The sequence below is a fragment of the Saccoglossus kowalevskii genome, chromosome 14, assembly GCF_978046115.1.
Source record: "Saccoglossus kowalevskii chromosome 14, keSacKowa6.1, whole genome shotgun sequence".
Classification (NCBI taxonomy): domain Eukaryota; kingdom Metazoa; phylum Hemichordata; class Enteropneusta; family Harrimaniidae; genus Saccoglossus; species Saccoglossus kowalevskii.
Window position 1 is genome coordinate 19297243 of NC_140654.1, and position 26571 is coordinate 19323813.

Consider the following 26571-nt stretch of genomic DNA (forward strand, 5'->3'; position numbering starts at 1 on the left):
AAGACCGTCTTTTACCAAATATTTATTAAAATGTTGTGATCAAAAAGTGTAAAGATTAAATAAAATACTCTCAGCACAAACTAAACGTCGTGTATGTAAGCAATGCTGTATTGTGACACTATTCAATATTCATTGCTGGTACATGTAAACGCACGCACAGTAACCGCGATACACCATTTGTCGATTTCCACGTCATGTGGTGTGAGTATATACGTCATCAAATCTTATCCGCCATAGTACGTCCTACCCCAAGGCCTGTTGTAATGTAATCGTTAAATTAATCCTCCATCGCTCTATTTTCCGTGCAAATTTGTCATCTGTTTTTTAACAGCAACAAGATGGAGCATATTTCAATCCGTTTTTAGGATTCCTGTTGCAAGATTCAAACACAAAAACTACTTCAATTAAATTCGCTCAGCTTGTACGGGAGTGAGAATTCATCACACAGAAATGTGTCCTTTATTTGCTTAAATATTGCATTATATTGAGTATACATTTACTTTTTGTGATTGAATACAATAATCACATTACCCGATAGAAACCAACATTCTTTTGTATATACAGTGATACATAAATTAATTATTAACATACCTGTAGAAATATTTGAAATAGCAAGTAAACTTATTTAGATATATCAAGCAGATACGTCGTGGCAAGTGCGACCTTTAAAGCGGGAAGGTCGTCACCTGCGCACGCGCGGGAATTGAGTTCCAAGCGACGATAACAACACATGCTAAAAATGCAAAGGCTCATGGGTAGACGCCTGTTTGTAAACAATGACATGCTATGACCAACTGATGCATGCGCAGGTGACGACTCCTCCGCTTTAAGGCAAAGATGTCATTACATACATTGTGGTGCATACAGGTCAATGAAATCATTTTATTTTTATTATTTGAGTGATTGATATATACATAAAGATGGTATAATCTAAATCAGATTAAATTATATAACAATAAAACATTCCAGTGGAATGTCGCTACGATTAGTGCCAGTGTATATTTGGTCTCTCAGTAGAACGTAAATGGTGGGACAAGAGCTCTCGGTAAAGCAAACGAGTAAACGTTGGGATAGAAGCTCCCTGTGAAGCGAACGAGTGAATGCTGGGTAAAGAACTCTCTTTAAAGCAAACGAGTGAATGCTGGGAGAAGAGCCCTCTGTAAAGCGAATGAGTGAATGCTGGGAAAAGAGCCTTCTGTAAAGCAAACGAGTGAATGCCGGGAAAAGAACACTATGTAAAGCGAACGAGTGAATGCTGGGACAGAAGCTCAATGTAAATCGAGCGAACGAATGCTGGAATGGGAAATCTATGTCATGGGACAGGAGCTCTCTCTTTAAAGCGAATGAGTGAATGCTGAGACAGGAGCTCTCTGTCAAGCGAATAAGTGAATGTTGGGACAGGAACTCGCGATGTAATGAACAGAGGCTATACGGGAAGCGAACAAGTGAAAGCTGGTACAGAATTTCAACACTTCAACTGAATAAATAAAGTAAATAAATAGGGATTACGGAGTTTGGAAACGTTAGCTTTGTACTACAGTGTGACGAACTGAACTAGGTCAAAGGTGATCATAACGCAAGTAACATTAACATTCAAATAGTGTATGATTACAATCACACTAAGTGGTTTCTACAAGAACCATTTCAGTAATTGGTCATTGAAACATATAACACAATCGTACATGAGATGAAGAATTACGATGATATGGTATTTTATCGTAATTATTCACTTCGATTCAGTCGATATAAAAAATGTGGGTCGGGGGGGGGGGGTCTGGTGTTTCAAGTGCATTTATGTTGATTTACAAACCATGGAATGATTGACATTTTAATAGCTTATTGAAAACACATTCCTTATCTGCATCTATGACCCGTGGTTCCCGAAAGCTGTAAACGAATTCAAGATCGAAAGGCATTTAGTTCGAGGACCTGGTAAACTACTGCGCAGCCCCAGAAGGCGCCAATATCACAATTTAAACATTACTGGAACTCTCCTAATACTATATTTGAAAATCTCATTTCGTACCAAAAATAGAATGAAACAAATCGATTAAATGTAATAGAAAAACCAAACGTATAATATATTTATATGTTTACTGTAAAAAAAAAAAAAAACGCAAAAGAACCACGGAATGAATGCCGTGCGTGCGTTGTTGTATCAACACTTGCTAAGCGTATATCGCAGATTTTTTCAATGTGAGGGTAACCACAGAAATAAGACGATAACTATCACGAATTATTAGCTAGTATATTCAGTTTGTATTGAACCTCAGACTACATCCATTGACTGAACATGGTACATGCAACACGAACTATGCGGGGATTGCTACTAGTATACGGAATCAATAAATGTAACTTTCATTGTTACAAATTATCGCTAAATATCACCAAACTATGAATATGACTAATTGTGTTTACTCATTTTTCCGTTTATGCCACAGGCGTTAAAGCCAATTAGTAACCATATTTACTGAGTATACATTGGTCAAATGTTCTAACTTGTTAACACTGTATGGATGTTATGAACACGTGTAAAAAAAATTAAGATTTTCCCACTTGAAAATGTCTGCCAAAATATTGGTGCAAAGCGTGCCCAGAACAATTACGTACTTCATCTAGCCCCACCTTGGGCGTGTTATGACATTGATGCATCTCTGTTGTAGCGTCTATTTACTTGATTACAGATTTACCAAAGGCGGTTACGGATAGTTTATCTGTTAGCTATCGCACGACTTGAATAACTTAGTGCACCTTTGCACAAATCCTGTTAACTTGACATTTCAAAAGACCAATGGCATCACACAACTTATGGTCGATGTCAAACAAGCAGATTCAAAGGGATGCACACCTGGAGGTTACAAAATAATTACAATTATGATTTGAGGAATTATTTGCATACACGAAATTTAAACGCGCGCTGTACAACGACTGCGTTGCTTTAAACGCGCGATGCGTGACGACTTTGGTGCGTTAAAGCGGGAGGGTCATCACCTGCGCGCGCACGGGAATTGAGTTCCAAGCGACGATAACAACGCACGCTAAAAACGCATAGGCTCATGGGTAGACGCTTGTTTGTAAACAATGACACGCTATGGCCATCTGACGCATGCGCAGGTCACGACTCCCCCGCTTTAAACAACAAATCAATCTTTGTATTGTTTGTGTTTACATTGAACACAGTCTTTCAGTAGACACAGTGAACCATGCGCGTAACTTAATTATTTCACATCACGATCTTGAGACAAGCTGGGGTTAATTTAATTAGTATACCGAGTGTATTACATCGGGAATTAATCTGTGGCTCTGATTAACCTGTCACGATTGATTAACCCGCGTTGTAGGACTGTTTAGTGACACTCAGAGTTCTAAAAAGATCACAGGCTTTCAGTCGAACAAAGATTGTTTCAGGGAAACGTTCCGATTCACTGAACCACTAATTCACACTCAATAACCTGAAGACGCGTATGCAATTATCACGAGTTCAATGTCGAGCAAAAGAAGTCCCCTCTTTCCCCTCCTGAGCTACTTTGAATTTCAATGACACGCATGACACAATACTTATACTGTAAAATTAACACAACTATTATTAAATGCGTTATATTAAGGGACTTGTAAAATCGCACACACTACCGCGGTGTTAATTGATACCATTCTTGGTCACGTGATCAATTGTTCTGGTCGTATATTTGTGTAATTCCGCAGTTCTTGGTTTTTTGTATCTATGTAGATTTGTAATCAACTACAGTTTTTGTCACATGTAGTTATTATCGGAACTATTTTTTCACATGCATATTAGAAATTACCACGGCTTATAGATTGGTAGTTTGCACACTTATTAGTGTCGGCGGGCATTTCTGAACTTTAAAGCGCGGTGGTCGTCACGCAGCGCGTGTTCGAATTACATGTAAATAAACAATGTATTTTATACGCGTTGTATACGTCGCTATGAGTCCCATGTCGACCAGGACGCGGCACGACGACTGCCGCCCTTTAAGCTTGGTCACGTGTCAAGGTTTGGAATTTAAGATATGAATGAGAGATCTTCCTCTATTGTTTAAAATGGAAAGGCTTTCGCATTGGTAGACAATAACAGTAACGCATACTCTATGAGAGTTATAATTGGGAAAGAATACTAAAGTAGACGTTTTATGCATACTTTCGTCGTCACGTGGTTAGCACAATACACTGAATTGAGCCACCTGTGATTATGCAAATGTGGCTTTCCACTGAAGGAAATGGGGCAAAGCCGTGTGTGCATTTATTTCGCGTTTTCGTCGGATTGTCGTGGTATGAGTCGTTAATCGCACCTCGTAGCTGTGTAGCTCTAAGTGTAACAGCCACTCTCATGGTCAGCCTTCGGTCTCGTGTCATTTACAGGATGCTGGCCATTAGTGTGTTTGTTTCACTTGAAACACCACGGATACGAGGTGCGATTAACTATATAAATTTAAACAAAAATGCAAATATTGTAGAGGGTAATTTCAAAATAGTGCATATTACTCATGTTGGAGTAGTACTAGTATAGGATCACGTGGCCCATCGCGTGATGTTATCGAATTACGTGTAGATGTGCAATGTACTACACTTACCACGAAGATGTAACGATTGTACAATAATGGATACACTCATGACACAAATATAACAAGCGCTTATTTCAAATACATCTCGGAAGGGACTCACATAAACACCGGTTCCGTTGATGGATTGACGTAATACTAATACATTTATAACGAACGAATTCGCGCAAATTTCGTTTAGGCCGCGGCTTTAAAAAATATTTAAGTAACTGGTCTTGTGTTAATTAAAGGGCGGCAGTCGCCGTGCCGCGCCCTGTTCAATATGGGACTCACAGCGACGTATACAACGCGTGTAAAATACGTTGTCTATGTACATGAAATTCTAACACGCGCTGCGCGACGACCACTGCGCTTTAAGTTTTTGGACATGACTCGATTTAAAATGTCTTCCGCGGCAGTCGGAGGTGATAAATCATAATACAATTTATACTATTGTTTCCATATAAACACTAGAGATTGGAAACTTAAGTATATTGATATATTTTTATGTGAGGATAGTGCTTTTTTATGATTGTTCAGTAAAAGATTTAATTATTTCTTCCCTTTTCCCCCTTAAATACAATTTGACATGAAACAATTTATATGATGCCACTTTGTAAAATTAAAAAGATTACGCATGTTGATATACATGCACTACTGTCATGGAATGTCAAATTATGCCAATTTAACCTTGTTAGATTTCCACTCGTTGGATCATATCATTAAATGTCAGTTTCAGATCAGTTTTAACGCAAGCATGTTCAGAACTCAGGGCGATTTGTACTACACGGGAGATTGTAGCATTCACTGGGCCCCATAACGGATACACGATTTAGCGATTCTGAATGTATTTCGATAATCACACCCATAGAGAGAAGTTTATTTAATGATAATGTTATATATATATATATATATATATATATATATATATATAAAATGTAAAATACTTTATTTTAGCTGGAATTAATTTTCGCTGAAAGGCTTTTTTGGGTGTTTTGTATGGAATTTATTTACACTGATTTTTGATGAGTTGAATTTTAAATATAGAAAAAAAAAGTATATTCGCTGGATTTTATTTTCACTGAAGCATCCCTACAGCGAAAATAATGGAAATAAATTCCAAGCAGAAATAAAGTATTCTACAGCATTATTTCATCAAAGCAGTGATTCATAAAATCAACATCAATTACTTCTTTCAAGTTGAACACACTATATTAGAATTTCGAGTACCAGTTCTTAAATAATTGACCGTCATCGTTATAGAAATGTTGAGAAAACTTGAACATTCCCGCTAACCAAGAAATAAGATGAATTTGTTACTGTTATACACATACATAACTAACTAGACACGTTTTTATTGATCGTAGCAACGACAAAGAAATGATTGCATACATTTGAGGCCCTTCTCGGAAACTTACCGTTTCTGATTCAATCGGCAGAGGTCAATCGAGACACGCATTGATTCCCCGATCAATGAAATTAACGTCATTCAATGATGGATTAATTGTAAATAAATTAGTAATATAACATTAATGAATAACTTCAAAAACTATAAACACGTTCTTCATTAATTGGCGATCCAATTATAGGTGATCTTATGATTGGTTGCGCTGGTGGTAGATTTGAATTCATTATTCATTGTATTATGTATAGACAAGGGTATTGAATGCGGAAATGAATATCAATGGGAGGGCCGCGCGGTCGACGCGAACGATTGTTCTTATATCCGAATAGATTGTCGACCATGGCAATAAATTGATTACGTCTACGGTCTATATCGTCTTAAAAAAATAAATCTTTAAAAATCGTCTCCGCGACTTAATCGCCACCGATAACGTACACATGCGTAATAACTTACCGTATTTATATATACTGGATTGAGCAATAACTGGCAGCACACAAAATATTGTAAAGCTCAGCGCACGCAGATAACAGCTCATTTTATCAGGGATTACAAACAGCATCCTTGAGAAGTGATGAACGCGATGCGAGAAATGACGATGTGAATGTCAGAATGAAAAAAGATGATCTCCAGTTAACGAAGTACAGATATTCACTAGAGTAAATACATCAGTTGTACAATTCCATGGCAACCATATGAATTTTGACGTGAAATGCGAAACATTTCTTGCGGTTTTAATATTGCACGTACCCTTAATGGGAATTTGAGGCGTTGGAAGGTACAAGACACATTGTGCTGTTACTAGAAAAGACCCCTTAGCTTGACATACATTATATGTGGACATCACAAGACGGTAATTATTTGCAATAAGGCCGTGTCCACTTTGGCAGACATTTAGCAATAACTGGGTTATTCGTGATTGAGCATACAAATGAGAATACGACATTTATCTTAATAACATGTTATTAGAATAAAATTAAAAACACGTTAATTTTTTTTTCACTTCTAACAGATTTATTGTGTGAATCGATCCGCGACACTTATCGGCAGTGTTATTGGTTACTGTATGTATCTTGTCTGGTGATATTTTATTTTGTCATCTCATTGTTCAATTATAATGAAATTGAAATTAATAAAAAAATAGAACACGAAAATGACAAAAATAAGGTAAATTACTTTCGTTTAACAAGACTGCAAATCTGCTCAAATTTGACTTTGACAGCAAAACCAAGTTAGTGGGCAGCTGCAAAATATCCTTAAACCAGAAATTCTTGAACAAAAAAGTATATATATATGGAAGTAGTAATAAATTAACAAATATTTTGAAAAAGTGTTGGGGAGGCAACTTAAAGGTTATTTCTGTTGTCAAGAAAAACAACAACAGAAACCCTTGTTTAACAGCTCGTGCTGAGTAGCTGAGCAACATGAAATAGATTTGGGAAATAGATGAAAGCAGAGCCAATTAACATACGATACTAACATAATATCATACAATATTATAAAAATAAAAATATTTTAGTGAAGTGGTGAATCAATTAAAGGGCGGTGGTCGTCGCACCATGCATGCGCAAGATATGAGTCTCATATGAACAAAAATGTTAACTTTGACTATTGTAGAGACCAACGAGTACAAACTAGGGCGTTACCCAGCTTAAACTAAGCATTTTCTTTGAGAAAGAAATATATCGAAGTTGTCAACAACGGCAATCAATGCACATTGCGCCTGGGTCAAAATGTATGCGCACTGGATTATGGGAAAATCAATATTTATCAACACAAGCACATGCGCGGCGCGAAGACCACCGCCCTTTAACATAAAGCAAACAAAAAATACATTAAGAAAAATGTGTAAAAAATCGGACAATATATTAAATGAATAAAGGAAGCAGTGTAAACATTGAAGAAAAATAATGCGCGAGTCGATAAAATGATTAAAAGAAGTATTGATTTCATCATAGTCCATAACTGTGATTTATAATATTCAGACTTGGGTATGCTCACTAGCTTGATCTAAAGGGTATACTATACATTTCAGGACCTGAAAAACAATGAGCCAGGTGATGTAAATATTAAAAGAATTATTGATTTCATCTTACTACATTTAATATTATCTTGATTATCATTACTCTAGTAGTAAATAAAATTCTTAAGCCAAGAAATTGTGGAAATTGTTTAAATACTGCATATTTAGGCTTTACAATGGCTTGATTAAATCCGGAATTCAAATTATTCATTGCATTCAAAAACATTGAAAAGACTTGACTGCTCGAATCAACCATTTAATGTGAAACCATTTTATGGCATTGTAATATGGGGTCCATTTTATTATGTTTAATACAGCAAAGTCACTTAAAAATAACAAATGCTTTAATGAACACATTCATTTAAACTTTTGTACAAATTTCCTTGGTGAGGATAATAAAGTGTCAGTATTGCTGTTACAAGTTAATATCTACAACGAGTGTGTTGTCATTCTTGGCAAGGGCAAAACAGAACACTGTAATTAAAATCACGCTTGAAACAAACTATAGAAAACTGACATTATAAATTTCAAACAATGAAAAGAAATTAGTCGAACGTTGAAAACAGTTTATAAAAAACGAATTGACACTTCTCAAATAAAGAATAAATTAAGAATGTAATTCAAAAATTGTTTGAATACTGAGTAACTCGATCAGATACGACGTACTGGTAATTCACATATTGTTTGAATACTGAGTAACTCGATCAGATACGTCGTACTGGTAATTCACATATTGTTTGAATACTGAGTAACTCGATCAGATACGTCGTACTGGTAATTAACATATTGTTTGAATACTGAGTAACTCGATCAGATACGTCGTACTGGTAATTAACATATTGTTTGAATACTAAGTAACTCGATCAGATACGTCGTACTGGTAATTAACATATTGTTTGAATACTAAGTAACTCGATCAGATACGTCGTACTGGTAATTAACATATTGTTTGAATACTGAGTAACTCGATCAGATACGTCGTACTGGTAATTCACATATTGTTTGAATACTGAGTAACTTGATCAGATACGATGTACCGGTAATTCAAATATTGTTTGAATACTAAGTAACTCGATCAGATACGACGTACTGGTAATTCACATATTGTTTGAATACTAAGTAACTCGATCAGATACGTCGTACTGGTAATTAACATATTGTTTGAATACTAAGTAACTCGATCAGATACGACGTACTGGTAATTAACATATTGTTTGAATACTGAGTAACTCGATCAGATACGTCGTACTGGTAATTCACATATTGTTTGAATACTGAGTAACTTGATCAGATACGATGTACCGGTAATTCAAATATTGTTTGAATACTAAGTAACTCGATCAGATACGACGTACTGGTAATTCACATATTGTTTGAATACTGAGTAACTCGATCAGATACGACGTACTGGTAATTCAAATATTGTTTGAATACTGAGTAACTCGATCAGATACGACGTACTGGTAATTCACATATTGTTTGAATACTGAGTAACTCGATCAGATACGACGTACTGGTAATTCACATATTGTTTGAATACTGAGTAACTCGATCAGATACGACGTACTGGTACTTCACATATTGTTTGAATAACTCGATCGGGCATGGCGCACTTGTAATGTACGTATGGTTGAATTTTGAGCAATTCAATCGAATACAATACTCTTGGAGCATAAATGCAAAATTTGGATAGATTAGGTATTTTCAATATTAGTGTTCGGTATTAATTGGACACTGATTCATCGTAAACTGTAAGTACTCATTTGGTGGGTGAACTGTTTGAAATCACTGTAACGTAATTGATTTCAACTGCCCGAACATTTCTCCAAAATCAACTCCGAATTATTGATTTTTGTGTGATTTACATTGTTTTTATATTTAAAGATAACTTGAGACCAAAGGGTAGATTCAAACATGCACTTAATTAGGACGAGTGTGTCTAATTTACTCTGTTTTGAGGGTACGATACTATTCCCATGGCAACAAACTGAGTGAGTCGAAATTCCCCGAGCACGCCCCAACGACAGTAATCAGTCAGGAAAAGAAGTATAAGTAGTGATCTCTTCATTAGAGTTGTATTGTGTAAATTTACACTTAGGTCGGTGGCCGTATCTGGGTTTAAAAATGTTGTATTGTTTCCATTTCTCGAAAGCAATACACAGAAAAGCAACATATATTCATAAGCACGAAGACCATACTCGTCATGTAATATAATGAATGGATGCATTAAGGCGGGGGAGTCGTCACCTGCGCATGCGTCAGATGGCCATAGCGTGTCATTGTTTGCAAACAAGCGTCTATTAGCCTTTGCGTTTTTAGCGTGTAGTGTTATCATCGCTTGGGACTCAGTTCCCGCGCGTGCGCAGCTGACGACCCCCCTCGCTTTAATAGTACTTTATCTACACCAATATATGCCACAGTGCATCGGCCCCGTGAAAATATAGACACCCCCGCGAAATTAAACACATTCAAACGACTACCAATATATACTATCAGAGGTACATTACCTCTGATATTATAGGTTACATGGAAATCAAAATGTCTTATGTCATGGGGATCGTTTCAAAAATAATGTACAAAAAGTACTGCTGCAATTGGTGTGACATTTCTTCTGGATACGCAATCCAGTGGAGGTGATACAAGGATGATGAGCAGATCTTCCCCCATCATCAGTACTAGGAAAAATAAGGGGTTCGGTGGGTGCAATTACGCGGTTTTAATTTTTTTTTTCATTAAGACTATTCAAAGCCACCACAATATATGTTCGACATTTATTAAATAATACTTTCGAATACATGTGTTAAAGGTTGATTTGGATTAAAAAAAATCCCGTGAAACAACAAAACAAACATGTCGTGTGTGGCGCACTTCACTAGTACGCGAAATTGCAACAAAACTAGCCTCTGGTTTCAAACGATACACGCGATGACGAAAGGTAAAAAATATTTTTACTTCACGTTACTGACGATATTTTTTTATTTACTACAGGATATCCCAGACAATTAGCCAAGTAGCCTCATTCCGGTGTACACTGTGCTTGTCCATAGTTACCCAGGCAGAGTAGCCATATTCCGGTGTACACAGTTCTTGTCCATAGTTATCCAGGCAGAGTAGCCGCATTCTGGTGTACACTGTGCTTGTCCATAGTTATCAAGGCAAAGTAGCCTCATTCTGGTGTACATTGTGCTTGTCCACAGTTATCCAGGCCGAGTAGCCTCATTCTGGCGTACACTGTGGTTGTCCACAGTTACCCAGGCCAAGTAGCCTCATTTTGGTGTACACTGTTCTTGTCCATAGTTACCCAGGCCAAGTAGCCTCATTGTGGCATACACTGTTTTTGTCCATAGTTATCCAGGCCAAGTAGCCTCATTCTGGTGTACACTGTGCTTGTCCATAGTTACCCAGGCCAAGTAGCCTCATTTTGGTGTACACTGTGCTTGTCCATAGTTACCCAGGCCAAGTAGACTCATTGTGGTGTACACTGTGCTTGTCCATAGTTACCCATGCCAAGTAGCCTCATTCCAAATACTATACATACACATTGGCATTTCAGTTCTGTATTAGCCTTATATCTATGATTATACATACACAATTTACTGACACCATCATGTATGAAGTTCGATCTGTCTGTTATAATTCTTATTTCTCTATATCAAGGTTAAAAGGGTGGCATACTTTGGTTAGTCTTTCCTCTGGTTGGGGAGAGGGGTAGCATGGTGACATCAGAAGGAGGCTAGCAGAACCAAATCAGTTTATACACATTCAAAATGAAATGGAATTCCAAAATAAAGATGAAGCCCAATTTTCATGTTTTTAGTAAACAAAAACAAACTTACTGAGAACTAGAGTCACTAGTCTCAATTCTAACACCAAATGCCGGAGAAACACAAATTGGTGAAGTTCGACTCCAGTCAATTTGTTATCTCCAATTACCTGAAATTGTTTCCATGGAGACAAGCATTTATCTCTACTCTGGTTGCCATGCAACTGAAGTTCAAGATTTCAGTAAATCTCTCTGTCATCTGAGGTCTTAGCCTTAGTTACAATATACAATGTACAAACATATATTGTGGGCATCTGAACTTGTTTTCATGGAAACAATGATGTTGTGATTCCTCCTCCAGTCTTTCACACCTTATGAATGTACTGAATCTTTTCATGATTGTGACTATTTACTGGCAACAATGTTGGAAAGCAATAGTGATGCATTCTGGGATATGATAACAAACAACAACAAACAAACAAACAAACAAACAGAAAGTAAAATGCATTCCGTTCTTGAAAATACATAATCAGTCATGCTAAATTTGCAGACAATCAGAATATTATTCAAAATATATGAATATCACAACTCTAATATTACAAATACAGTAAATTATATTTATTTTGACAAATATCTCTTGTTTATATATTTAGTAGTCACTCAAAAGAACATATTTGACACAAATTAATTGGTTTAACCATTATTAGAAAAAATGAGATTATGTCAAGGGTTCATAAACAAGGGCTGCAGCTTCAATATTATTAAATTCTATGAAAATATAAATAAGATGGAGATCTCACTCTTTTTATATTAGAAATCACCTGATTATTTTAATTATTGTTAATATTAATTTGTTATTGATCAGTCACAACAACTGAAATTTAAATAATATCTATTTAATTAAAAACATGATCCTGCCAACACTTTCATTTTTTATGGGTTTAATTTCACTATTTTTTCATGGGTTTAATTTCACTATTTTTGAGTGAAATCTGCCTAAATTTAATTCATTTGAACAATGAATATTACAAAAGAATTTATTGTTACACTGGACAATCTGTGAATTTAAAATTCAATGTATACTGTGAAACATGATGAAATAGCTGCATGTAATTTTAGCAAATTTGACCCAATGCATGAAATTAACAGAATCTTAATTTAACAGAAGTAACAACAATCTCATTGTGAGAATATACTTTGTTAAATTAGCGACATCTTGATATTAGCAAAATTAAGGATTATCAGTAGCTAAAATAAAATCCTAGCTAAAAACATCTGTTTTACAGTATACTCAAAGCATTGAAATAGTAGAAATTAAATCTTGGTAAAACTTAATGCCTTTACAGTATGGATATTATAATAATATTGATTCACTTGCAACAAGTTATCCGAGTACCATATTTGCTCTATTAATAGCATATGTGCTCATGTAAATGACAAAAGTATGTCCATGGTGAAAATAAGTAATATTTTTATGATTTAGTATACAACAAATGTGATTACCACTTTATTGGAGATGAGCTTCTACAGGTATAAACTGAACAATCACGGTAACATATTTTAGTACGCAAATGTGTATATATTTTGAGATGGGGGAACCCTTTCACTACTTCATCAATTGACAAATTAAGTAACCTTCCACAAAATAGTTTTGTTTCCATGAAGGTTCTGCTAACAATTCAATATCAAATTCTGTCTGAAAATTATAATTGTGATTTTAGAGAAAAATTACAGAGAATATGAAAAAAACAAGCACCACCGTATGAGCAGAACAGATACAGATGTAAATAGGTTATGAAGAACAGTTTCAAAGATTCAAAGATTTCTGTAAAAAATAATCAGCTAAGAAATGCAACAGGAATGTCAATGGTGAGATTACAGTGTTACTAAATGAGCAAAATTAATATAATAGTAATTTTGACAGTCAATATGGCTGCCAGTCAGCCATCCTGGGATACTCATACTAGAATGCGTTGATAACAAAATTTAAATACTGATTTTTTATTATTATTATTATTAAGATTAGTATAATTTGAGGGAATGTTCAAGAAATGCAGGACAGACCATTGTTCGAGTTGCACAGTTTCACAAACTCGAAGTAAATATACTCCCGTCATACAAAAACCCATTAGTGAGTCTACTGAGAGATTGTGTGTCGATAAAATACATACTGTAAAACATGTCTTTTTCGCAAGCATGTGTTTTTTGCGAATTTAGCGAGAGAACTGATTCGCTAATTCAAGATGTCGCTAATGACTTTATTATCAATTCAAAATGGCTGCCAAACAAAGAAATCAACAATGACGGGAGATATTCGCTAAATCAACATTTCGTCATTTTACCACAATTCGCTAAAATTGCATGCCGCTTTTTCAACATGTTTTACAGTACATTTGAATAAAGGACCTCTCAGAGTTATCCAGGCACATGAGCAATGAACATAAAACAAAACGGTGAGATTTTGAGTTGTCAAAGAGAGCACCCGTAAATAAACATCTGCTGAATACAAGATATAGTAGCGAAGCAATGTCCAAATGAACATACTTTGACAAGCAAAGACGAGGACAGAGATGGATTAAGTCACCTCAATTCTCAGTACATTTTCACTGTTTTGCACATGATGCATCATGGGAAATAGTAAACAGCAAACAACAAAATCTGAAAATGTACGCCATTGGCTCAAAACAATATACTGAAAATTGTCAGTAAAAAATTCTATTTAGCACACGTCATCATGACACACAGTATATATGATAAGAAAACACAGAAATCAACTTAAAATAAATGAAAAAATATGCACATATAATCATGTAAAATTACAAATCTTGTGATTCAATGTCTGACAAATAAGACTAGTCAAAAGATTTCCATTAAATGTCTCAAAACTTTCATAATTAATCCCAATAATTAATTTCAATTAATCTCAATTTTGATGATCAACTTTATTGATAAGTAAGGCTTTTCAAATCATTAATGTATTTTTTGCTTTGTCTCTCGGTTACTGTACGTCGTTCATTTTCAGTCAACGTTCTTCAACTGTTGCAGGGCAGCATGAACTCTCACACTGAGTCTTTGTTCAAAATCATATCCCTTGTAATTGTCCTTCATAAAAAAAATAGAAAATAAAGGATGTGTGAGGGCGCTCTTTGGGTGATGAATGCAAATATACAATCAAGTTTAAAAATGTTTAGGCTGTTAGATTACCTTGGCTTGTATAATTAGTTTCTTTCCTCTAGACATTGTCTGAAAATAGAATATGTACATTAGACTATTAGTAATTTGAACCTGATACACCATTTCCCAGCCTGATATGCTTTTGGCTTGCCTAATATGCTATTGCCCAGCCTGATATACTAATGCCCAGTCGAATATTGTATTATCTAATACACAAATGCCCACTCTGATACACTAATGCCCAGCCTGATACACTAATGCCCAGTTGGATATGCTATTGACCAGCTTAATACACTATTGCCAAGCCTGATATGCTATTGGCCAGCCTAATACACTATTGCCCAACCTGATATGCTATTGGCCTGCCTAATACACTATTGCCCAACCTGATATGCTATTGGTCTGCCCAATACACTATTGCCCAACCTGATATGCTATTGGCCTGCCTAACACACTATTGCCCAACCTGATAAGCTATTGGCCTGCCTAATACACTAATGCCCAGTCTGATACACAAATGCCCAGTCTAATACACTAATGCCCAGTCTGATACACTAATGCCCAGTCTAATACGCTAATGCCCAGTCTGATGCACTATTGCCCAACCTGATATGCTAATGCCCAGTCTAATACACTATTGCCCAACCTGATATGCTATTGGCCTGCCTAATACACTATTGCCCAACCTGATATGCTATTGGCGTGCACAATACACTATTGCCCAACCTGATATGCTATTGGCGTGCACAATACATTATTGCCCAACCTGATATGCTATTGGCCTGCCTAATACACTATTGCCCAACCTGATATGCTATTTGCGAGCACAATACACTATTGCCCAACCTGATATGCTATTGGCGTGCACAATACACTATTGCCCAACCTGATATGCTATTGTCCAGCCTAACACACTATTGCCCAACCTGATAAGCTATTGGCCTGCCTAATACACTATTGCCCAACCTGATATGCTATTGGCCTGCCTAATACACTATTGCCCAACCTGATATGCTATTGGCATGCACAATACAATATTGCCCAACCTGATATGCTATTGGCCTGCCTAATACACTATTGCCCAACCTGATATGCTATTGGCCTGCCTAATACACTATTGCCCAACCTGATATGCTATTGGTCTGCCCAATACACTATTGCCCAACCTGATATGCTATTGGCCTGCCTAATACACTATTGCCCAACCTGATATGCTATTGGCATGCTTAATACATTACTACCCAGCCTGATATGCTATTGGCCTGCCTAATACACTAATGCCCAACCTGATATACTATTGGCCTGCTTAATACACTAAAGCCCAACCTGATATGCTATTGGCCTGCCTAATACACTAATGCCCAACCTGATATGCTATTGACCTGCCTAATACACTATTGCCCAACCTGATATGCTATTGGCTTGCCTAATACACTATTTCCCAACCTGATATGCTATTGGCCTGCCTAATACACTAATACCCAACCTGATATACTATTGGCCTGCCTAACACACTAAAGCCCAACCTGATAAGCTTTTGGCCTGCCTAATACACTAATGCCCAACCTGATATGATATTGACCTGCCTAATACACTATTGCCCAACCTGATATGATTTTGGCCTGCCTAATACACTATTGCCCAACCTGATATGCTATTGGCGTGCACAATACACTATTGCCCAACCTGATATGCTATTGGCCTGCCTAATACACTATTGCCCAACCTGATAAGCTTTTGGCCTGCCTAAAACACTAATGCCCAACCTGATATGATATTGACCTGCCTAATACACTATTGCCCAACCTGATATGATTTTAGCCTGCCTAATACACTATTGCCCAACCTGATATGCTATTGGCGTGCACAATACACTATTGCCCAACCTGATATGCTATTGGCCTGCCTAATACACTATGGCCCAACCTGATATGCTATTGGCGTGCACAATACACTATTGCCCAACCTGATATGCTATTGACCTGCCTAATACACTAATACCCAACCTGATATACTATTGGCCTGCCTAATACACTATTGCCCAACCTGATATGCTATTGACCTGCCTAATACACTATTGCCCAACCTGATATGCTTTTGGCCTGCCTAATACACTATTGCCCAACCTGATATGCTATGGGCCTGCCTAATACACTATTGCCCAACCTGATATGCTATTGGCCTGCCTAATACACTATTGCCCAACCTGATATGCTATTGACCTGCCTAATACACTATTGCCCAACCTGATATGCTTTTGGCCTGCCTAATACATTATTGCCCAACATGATATGCTTTTGGCCTGCCTAATACACTATTGCCCAACCTGATATGCTATTGGCCAGCCTAATACACTATTGCCCAACCTGATGTTATTGACCTGCCTAATACACTATTGCCCAACCTGATATGCTTTTGGCCTTCCTAATACACTATTGCCCAACCTGATATGCTATTGGCCTGCCTAATACACTATTGCCCAACCTGATATGCTTTTGGCCTGCCTAATACACTACTGCCCAACCTGATATGCTATTGGCCAGCCTAATACACTATTGCCCAACCTGATATGCTATTGACCTGCCTAATACACTATTGCCCAACCTGATACGCTATTGGCCTGCCTAATACACTATTGCCCAACCTGATATGCTATTGACCTGCCTAATACACTATTGCCCAACCTGATATGCTATTGGCCTGCCTAATACACTATTGCCCAACCTGATATGCTATTGACCTGCTTAATACACTATTGCCCAACCTGATATGCTATTGGCCTGCCTAATACACTATTGCCCAACCTGATATGCTATTGACCTGCCTAATACACTATTGCCCAACCTGATATGCTATTGGCCTGCCTAATACACTAATACCCAACCTGATATACTATTGGCCTGCCTAACACACTAAAGCCCAACCTGATAAGCTTTTGGCCTGCCTAATACACTAATGCCCAACCTGATATGATATTGACCTGCCTAATACACTATTGCCCAACCTGATATGATTTTGGCCTGCCTAATACACTATTGCCCAACCTGATATGCTATTGGCGTGCACAATACACTATTGCCCAACCTGATATGCTATTGGCCTGCCTAATACACTATTGCCCAACCTGATAAGCTTTTGGCCTGCCTAAAACACTAATGCCCAACCTGATATGATATTGACCTGCCTAATACACTATTGCCCAACCTGATATGATTTTGGCCTGCCTAATACACTATTGCCCAACCTGATATGCTATTGGCGTGTACAATACACTATTGCCCAACCTGATATGCTATTAGCCTGCCTAATACACTATGGCCCAACCTGATATGCTATTGGCGTGCACAATACACTATTGCCCAACCTGATATGCTATTGACCTGCCTAATACACTAATACCAACCTGATATACTATTGGCCTGCCTAATACACTATTGCCCAACCTGATATGCTATTGACCTGCCTAATACACTATTGCCCAACCTGATATGCTTTTGGCCTGCCTAATACACTATTGCCCAACCTGATATGCTATGGGCCTGCCTAATACACTATTGCCCAACCTGATATGCTATTGGCCTGCCTAATACACTATTGCCCAACCTGATATGCTATTGACCTGCCTAATACACTATTGCCCAACCTGATATGCTTTTGGACTGCCTAATACACTATTGCCCAACCTGATATGCTTTTGGCCTGCCTAATACATTATTGCCCAACATGATATGCTTTTGGCCTGCCTAATACACTGTTGCCCTACCTGATATGCTATTGGCCAGCCTAATACACTATTGCCCAACCTGATGTTATTGACCTGCCTAATACACTATTGCCCAACCTGATATGCTTTTGGCCTGCCTAATACACTATTGCCCAACCTGATATGCTATTGGCCTGCCTAATACACTATTGCCCAACCTGATATGCTTTTGGCCTGCCTAATACACTACTGCCCAACCTGATATGCTATTGGCCAGCCTAATACACTATTGCCCAACCTGATATGCTATTGACCTGCCTAATACACTATTGCCCAACCTGATATGCTATTGGCCTGCCTAATACACTATTGCCCAACCTGATATGCTATTGACCTGCCTAATACACTATTGCCCAACCTGATATGCTATTGGCCTGCCTAATACACTATTGCCCAACCTGATATGCTATTGACCTGCTTAATACACTATTGCCCAACCTGATATGCTATTGGCCTGCCTAATACACTATTGCCCAACCTGATATGCTATTGACCTGCCTAATACACTATTGCCCAACCTGATATGCTATTGGCCTGCCTAATACACTATTGCCCAACCTGATATGCTTTTGGCCTGCCTAATACACTATTGCCCAACCTGATATGCTATTGGCCTGCCTAATACATTATTGCCCAACCTGATATGCTTTTGGACTGTCTAATACACTATTGCCCAACCTGATATGCTATTGACCTGCCTAATACACTATTGCCCAACCTGATATGCTATTGGCCTGCCTAATACACTATTGCCCAACCTGATATGCTATTGACCTGCCTAATACACTATTGCCCAACCTGATAAGCTATTGGCCTGCCTAATACACTATTGCCCAACCTAATATGTTATTGACCTGCCTAATACACTATTGCCCAACCTGATATGCTATTGGCCTGCCTAATACACTATTGCCCAACCTGATATGCTATTGGCCTGCCTAATACACTATTGCCCAGCCTGATATGCTATTGACCTGCCTAATACACTATTGCCCAACCTGATATGCTATTGACCTGCCTAACACACTATTGCCCAACCTGATAAGCTATTGGCCTGCCTAATACACTAAAGCCCAACCTGATAAGCTATTGGCCTGCCTAATACACTAATGCCCAACCTGATATGTTATTGACCTGCCTAATACACTATTGCCCAACCTAATAAGCTTTTGGCCTGCCTAATACACTATTGCCCAACCTGATATGCTATTGGCCAGCCTAATACACTATTGCCCAACCTGATATGCTATTGGCCTGCCTAATACATTATTGCCCAACCTGATATGCTTTTGGACTGTCTAATACACTATTGCCCAACCTGATATGCTATTGACCTGCCTAATACACTATTGCCCAACCTGATATGCTATTGGCCTGCCTAATACACTATTGCCCAACCTGATATGCTATTGACCTGCCTAATACACTATTGCCCAACCTGATAAGCTATTGGCCTGCCTAATACACTATTGCCCAACCTAATATGTTATTGACCTGCCTAATACACTATTGCCCAACCTGATATGCTATTGGCCTGCCTAATACACTATTGCCCAACCTGATATGCTATTGGCCTGCCTAATACACTATTGCCCAGCCTGATATGCTATTGACCTGCCTAATACACTATTGCCCAACCTGATATGCTATTGACCTGCCTAACACACTATTGCCCAACCTGATAAGCTATTGGCCTGCCTAATACACTAAAGCCCAACCTGATAAGCTATTGGCCTGCCTAATACACTAATGCCCAACCTGATATGTTATTGACCTGCCTAATACACTATTGCCCAACCTAATAAGCTTTTGGCCTGCCTAATACACTATTGCCCAACCTGATATGCTATTGGCCAGCCTAATACACTATTGCCCAACCTGATATGCTATTGGCCTGCCTAATACACTAATAATTTCCACCAGTCACCTAGACTTAGCTACATCGCATACATACATCTAAGCAGTAAATCTCAGACATTTTGAAACAACATTGTTACAAGACACTACAAGACATAGCATGAAAAGTAAAACTAAGGGACGAAAGCAATAAAAGTTGAGACTAGACATGAAAATCATTAACACTTACGGCTGGTTTTTCTGCCAGTAAAGTTCCCAGTTCATAGCAAGCATATGGTGCCACATGGGGTTCGTAGCAAAAGGCTGACATTGCGTCTTCAAAACACTGCAATAAACATTCATAGGTTCATGGTAATATAAATGGTTATAAACGGCAAACAAGGGTATGTGGTTGTGAATATAAGACTGCTCTGGGGAAAATTTGCATATTTTGCAGGAGATAATAACCGATCGTTGCGAGAAACAAATTTTCTTGAATTTTATGATTCAGTGAAAAGAATGAAATATTGTGGCAGTGACAATTTCTCAGGGGTTACAATAATTGATGCGACCATGTGTTGTCTGAGTGTATACTTTGCGGCATCTTCTTTATAACCTCATTATTATACATCTTTTCCTCCCAAGGATAGATCATGGGTATGCCAAAATCCAAAAAGTTTAGAACAGATTTAGTGAACTTCTTTGTGTGTATCCGTCAAACCCCAGGGGCTGTCATGTTTGTTTTTATTATTAGAGGGAGCTTATGCGCGTAATTGTTCCATATTTGGAATTTTCATTTCTTAATATGATAGAACCGCAAAATTATGGCAAGCTGTAACTTATGGCGTTACAGTGATAGATGTATAATAATATTGTTTATTGCATCTTTAGAAATACAAGTTTCTATACAACACAGAGTGTCAGTGATTTTCGCGAAATTTTATCTACATAACGCTGTGAAATTGTGAAAATCAAACATTTCACAGTATATTGCAGCAAAGAATTTTTTACTACAATTTATTTTATTCATAGTGGCATTATTTATGAGTCAGTTAAGATCAATTTTGGTTTTTGCTAAAAATGTCAGAAATTTGAACAGTAATACATACTTCCAAATTTCCAAAAAGAAGCTTACAGTGATGCATTCAGGTAACCAGGCATAAAGCAGTAACCATGGTGATTTTAACTTAGTTCCTGGATGGAGCTTACCTGCACAGCTGGTTCATTATTTCCCAAAGTCCTATAGATAGATCCTTTCAACAAAAGTTTTAAACCATTGAGCTGCGTACTTAGAGGGTTTTCGCATTCTGAATTAAACCAACAAGAACATTTGCAGCATATTGTCAAATCAAGAGCAGTGTCATTTTCAGAATTGATGGTAATGTATGTGACCATACGATACAGATGACATCATCAATATAAACATGTCAGAGTGGCTCTGTACATAAAACAAATTACTATAAAATATTTTTGCTTGGAATTTATTTTTTGCTATTTTTCACTGAAGGGACAATTTAGTGAAAATAAAATCCAGCGAATACATTTTTTTTTCCCATTCACAACATTCAACTCATCAAAATTCAATGAAAATAAACTCCCTACAAAACAACCGAAAATTAATTCCAGCTAAAATGGAGAATTTTACAGTAATGCAATTAATGACATGGACTGGTAACTTGACAGTGTTATGTTTATCCAAGGATCGAGTAAAAGCTAATTTAAATTATTCACCAATTCAGTGGAATTAAATTCTATATGCTATATATTTGTCTCTACAAGAATTCAAGATCTCTGGAAAAGGTTTTTTAAATTATTATTTTCTTGATTAGTTATGCATAAAGATAATTTTTACAGGGGGTCAACTATATCCAGCTTTATTATTGATATAGTACAAATATTGGCATAAGTTCCAGATATCCTTTGGTGATTTGGTGACTACATCTTGTGACAAGGTACCTGTGGATTTTTATGTGCACTGACAACAGAAGCAGTCCTACAGGACCCAGTTTTAAATCCCCTACAGCTACTGTCAAATCTGTATTAAAAGCCGCGGCTTCTATTAAAATGGTACAATGCAACAGATGGGTTGTGGTTTCTATTGGAGCATCTACACGTATAAGAAATGGTGATTTTTTGGGTCTCAATTGTTCAAAAAGAATGGGTGCGGCTTCTAATACAGATTTTACGGTATGCTGGGAATTTTATAATTTAAGCTTCACCCTATTTTAGGCATCAGGTGAGAGTGACAGGCCTTCAATTGGTTCTAAAATAGGCATCTCTAACAGTTAAAATTTACAGTCTAAAAAATATTCAACATGAATATGAATCTAATTTAGGTACCAGGAAATATTGTTTCAAAAATGATGTCTAAATCAGAATACTCATAGTGCTCATCTTTTCCTTGCAAACTAAGCAGTGGGAGTCATACCTACAATCTTCCCGATAGTAAACGAGCGCACTAACAATTGCGCTACACATCAAATTCTACAGATTTCCCCCTGAACACCCTACAATGATTACCTTTTAACATTTGCATCAAGTCATCTTTGTTGCATGTTGGTAATGCTCTCCACAAATACAGGACTTCAATAGCGAGCAGTATCATATGTGACCTGTCTGGCGTTTTCTTCTTCAACTTCTCAGCCTAACAAGGAACACAAAAATAAGTCATCAACAATGTGTTTTCTGTAAATTCTGATAAAAAAAAAGTCTGACACATGATCTATGCAAAAACAATTTTTCTATAGTAATGAGATTTTGGAATTTTTACTCAAAACTTCTTTCTTGTAACCACTGTTAACCACTCATAATCACACATAACTACAAGCAAAACCTTTTTAACCACTCATAACTATTTATAACTACTCTTAACCACTTAATCATAAGTATACATACCTACTTTTAATCATGCATAACTACTCAACTTTTTTGATTACCATACATGTGACACTAACTTACAGCAAATAGTATATACCTCTAACGTTTAAACACTGGTTTGTTTACTATGTTCTAAATTGATCGTTACATTTGCATGTATTTGCAACTGTAAACAAACACAACTGTAAACAAACACAACTGTAAACAAACACAACTTTAAACATTCAAGCCATTTCTGCCTTATATGCTAACCTGAGAGAAGACATGTTCAACCTTGCTACAATGTCAAGTATAACATTTTTGACTAATGAGCGTTTAGTGCGAGTTATTTTGTCAAGTTCACGTGAATCCTACCAAGGCTATATAAGCCAACTTGTATCATGTTGCTTGCTACTTCTTTAATAATCCAGTCTGTGTTCACTTTTCATTGTGAGATACAATACGTCGTTAGTATACTCAACCGAGTTTCGCTATTTTGTTTTAGTCTGACACAACACCCTCTGTCATCATTGCAGTATCCCAAACCCCTCTACTCTTTCCCCACAACCACTCAGTATGAACATAGACTGCTTCAATATTTTCAACATGTAGATGTAGCAGTATGTCAGACATTAAAAAAAAAAAAGATGGCTGCCAGTCGGCCATTTTGAATCAAATCGCTAAACCACTGCATGTGCATATGAGGACTAATAAAAATATTGGCACTGAATTTTGGGGGAGAAAAATATCTCGAAGGTTAAGAAATATTATTTCCTCTATATCATATTTATTATAATATTCAGTACACACACAAAGTTGAATTTATTGTCTGGATCATTATTAATATAACTTAATTTAAACCATGTCCATATCTATGTCATTAAAATACATAAATATATGCACTATTAATTGAGTAATGTATGGTATTCAGATTTCCATTTATTGAATGGATCATTAATATTTATATATAATCCCGTGAGATATTTTCTTCAGGTTGACGTCAATAGACACGAGTAATTACCGCCAAAGTTTTATATTAATCCGAGCCATAGGCAAAGATTGATGCTACTATGGTGGTAATCGCAAATGTCTGACTGACGTCAACTTAAGAGAAAATATCACAGGATTATTTATTTATCACGTGCATATTTTCACTGTTCAAAAAAGTGAAATGGCGTAATGTTGAAAGTGGAATTATTGCTGAAATAACACAGAATATAAATATATTATACCGTATACCTTGTATGCTAATTTTGTTGATGCTATGATGTTCTACTTCACTGAACACCTTGTGATGCTGTGTGATGAATCTGGTCATTTGTAATATTTGCTCTAATTCTAATTTTTTTTTCAGTTCAGCCGATTTTATAAAGTACCATAACTTGAGTTTTGGTGAATCTTTTTGCCTATTTTTTTTAAGCATAAATGCTACAGGGGTCGATCAACATTTTTGAACAAAAATTTTATGGCTTTATTTAGTGAAAAGTGACAAAAGTTGACTTTGGAACTAAATGTGTTGAATTAGGGTAACACTGAATGCTTTCAACTTTCAACAACCCGCAAAAATGATTTTACGTGACATTTTTCATCATTGTGGACTTTTACCGAGATGGGAAGAATAATTACCTTTCTGACAACAAATTGCTCCAGCTGGTTAGTCCTCTTCTTTGATAGTTTTGGCACTTCTTTGAATAATTCTTGAGAGGTTTCCACCTGTCCCAAAGCACCCTGACAAACTTTCCACAATAAAAGAAAAAATAATTATTATAAACAAAAATGAATTTAAAATAATGTATAAAATAATATATGACAATAGATCAAAGCATGAATTACATGTACAGGTCCCATACCACAATTTAATTTCCTACAACAATGTAAGCATTTGAAAAGCAGGGCTATTTTACACATACAATGGTTGCCTGGTCGGACTTGTGAAATTATTTTAATTATTATCTTAAAGGAAATATCAAGGCTAACAACATAATACTCCCAGATGAAAGAGCTCAGCAAATGTAAAGACATGCAATATACAGTTTATTTATATCACTTTTCATTCTCTAGATATTCAACTTTTCGCTAGTATTATGTAGTCCACCATCTTGGTTTTTCAGCAAAGGATTATGGGTAAAGTATGACATCACATCCACTGTTGTCATAAATTGAGAAAATGATTTGAGAATGAAATTGAGGAAATGATATACAAAAACTGTAAATTGCATTCTCCTACATTTGTGAAGGTCTTTCCTCAGGGAGCATTATGTTGTTTGCCATGTCTTCCCCTTTAAGTATGGATTTACCGGTACCTGCTAATAGATATGCATAGTAACACTGTGACCACCTTGATTCCTCTCGTAATCTGTGAATTGGTGACATTGACAAGATCAAGTTACATTTAATAAACATACATGTATCACAACAGATAAATTCAGATCCTATGGTAAATACATCAACTTTTCACATGTTTTTAGTTTCGTTATTTATGCTAATCATAAAATTAAAAGAGCATAATAATGTGAAAACATAATAAAACTTATTGAATCTAGTGATTGTAAGTCAAACATTAGAACAACGAAATCAATACATGGTGAAAATAAATGCATTTACAGTTTAAGTGGTTAGATTTAAAAAAAAATACACAAAATTAATGTAGATTACATCTGAATACTAGTAAAGTCAGTGAGTCTAAACAAGATCAGAGAGTATTGTTGTGGTTCTGTACAATTATGGTTTTCTTGGAGGTGGACAACCAGGCATTTTCACCACCTAGCAACCACAACCAGTGAAGACAACAGTTAAAATCTTTCAAAAAAATTGTACTTTGGGATAGTTGTTGAGACTCTCCTTAACAGTGTAACAAGATTATCAATACATGTGCAACATATAATAATTTTGGTTGTTCATAGAATTGTCTCATGGTTGAGTTGTGCTGTTTTAGCTATTTTTGGCGTTCCACAGCAGCTCGCGCAGAGCTCATAGAGTTCATAGGATACAGTGGTGCACATCTTATCAACGTGTAATGTCTTGTGACGTAGCACTGCCCCTGAGAATAAGGCGTTGAGAAAATATAGTAAAACAATGGTAGTACATTTTTTACTTTAAAATAAATTTCACATAACGTATTTACATTTTAGCTACTGGTATAAAACTAGGAGGTGACCTGCTCTAACAAAATTAGGCGAGGGTTCTTCGCCTATTCAC

The 26571-nt window shown here is 36.6% G+C and overlaps 1 protein-coding gene across 1 annotated transcript in view; it reads right to left on the reverse strand.

Annotated features, from left to right (window-relative positions):
* Positions 1 to 12134: 12134 nt before the first annotated feature.
* The window catches only part of LOC100374946 (tetratricopeptide repeat protein 39C-like), a 29098-nt gene continuing 14661 nt past the window's right edge, over positions 12135 to 26571 (reverse strand). The window contains exons 6-12 of the mRNA XM_006822714.3: positions 25677 to 25729; positions 25000 to 25109; positions 23038 to 23161; positions 21727 to 21824; positions 20768 to 20863; positions 14949 to 14987; positions 12135 to 14846 (exon numbers count right to left, since the gene is read on the reverse strand). Of these exons, the coding sequence (XP_006822777.3) occupies positions 14763 to 14846; positions 14949 to 14987; positions 20768 to 20863; positions 21727 to 21824; positions 23038 to 23161; positions 25000 to 25109; positions 25677 to 25729 (604 nt within the window). The 3' untranslated portion in view covers positions 12135 to 14762. The remainder of the gene's footprint in view (positions 14847 to 14948; positions 14988 to 20767; positions 20864 to 21726; positions 21825 to 23037; positions 23162 to 24999; positions 25110 to 25676; positions 25730 to 26571) is intronic.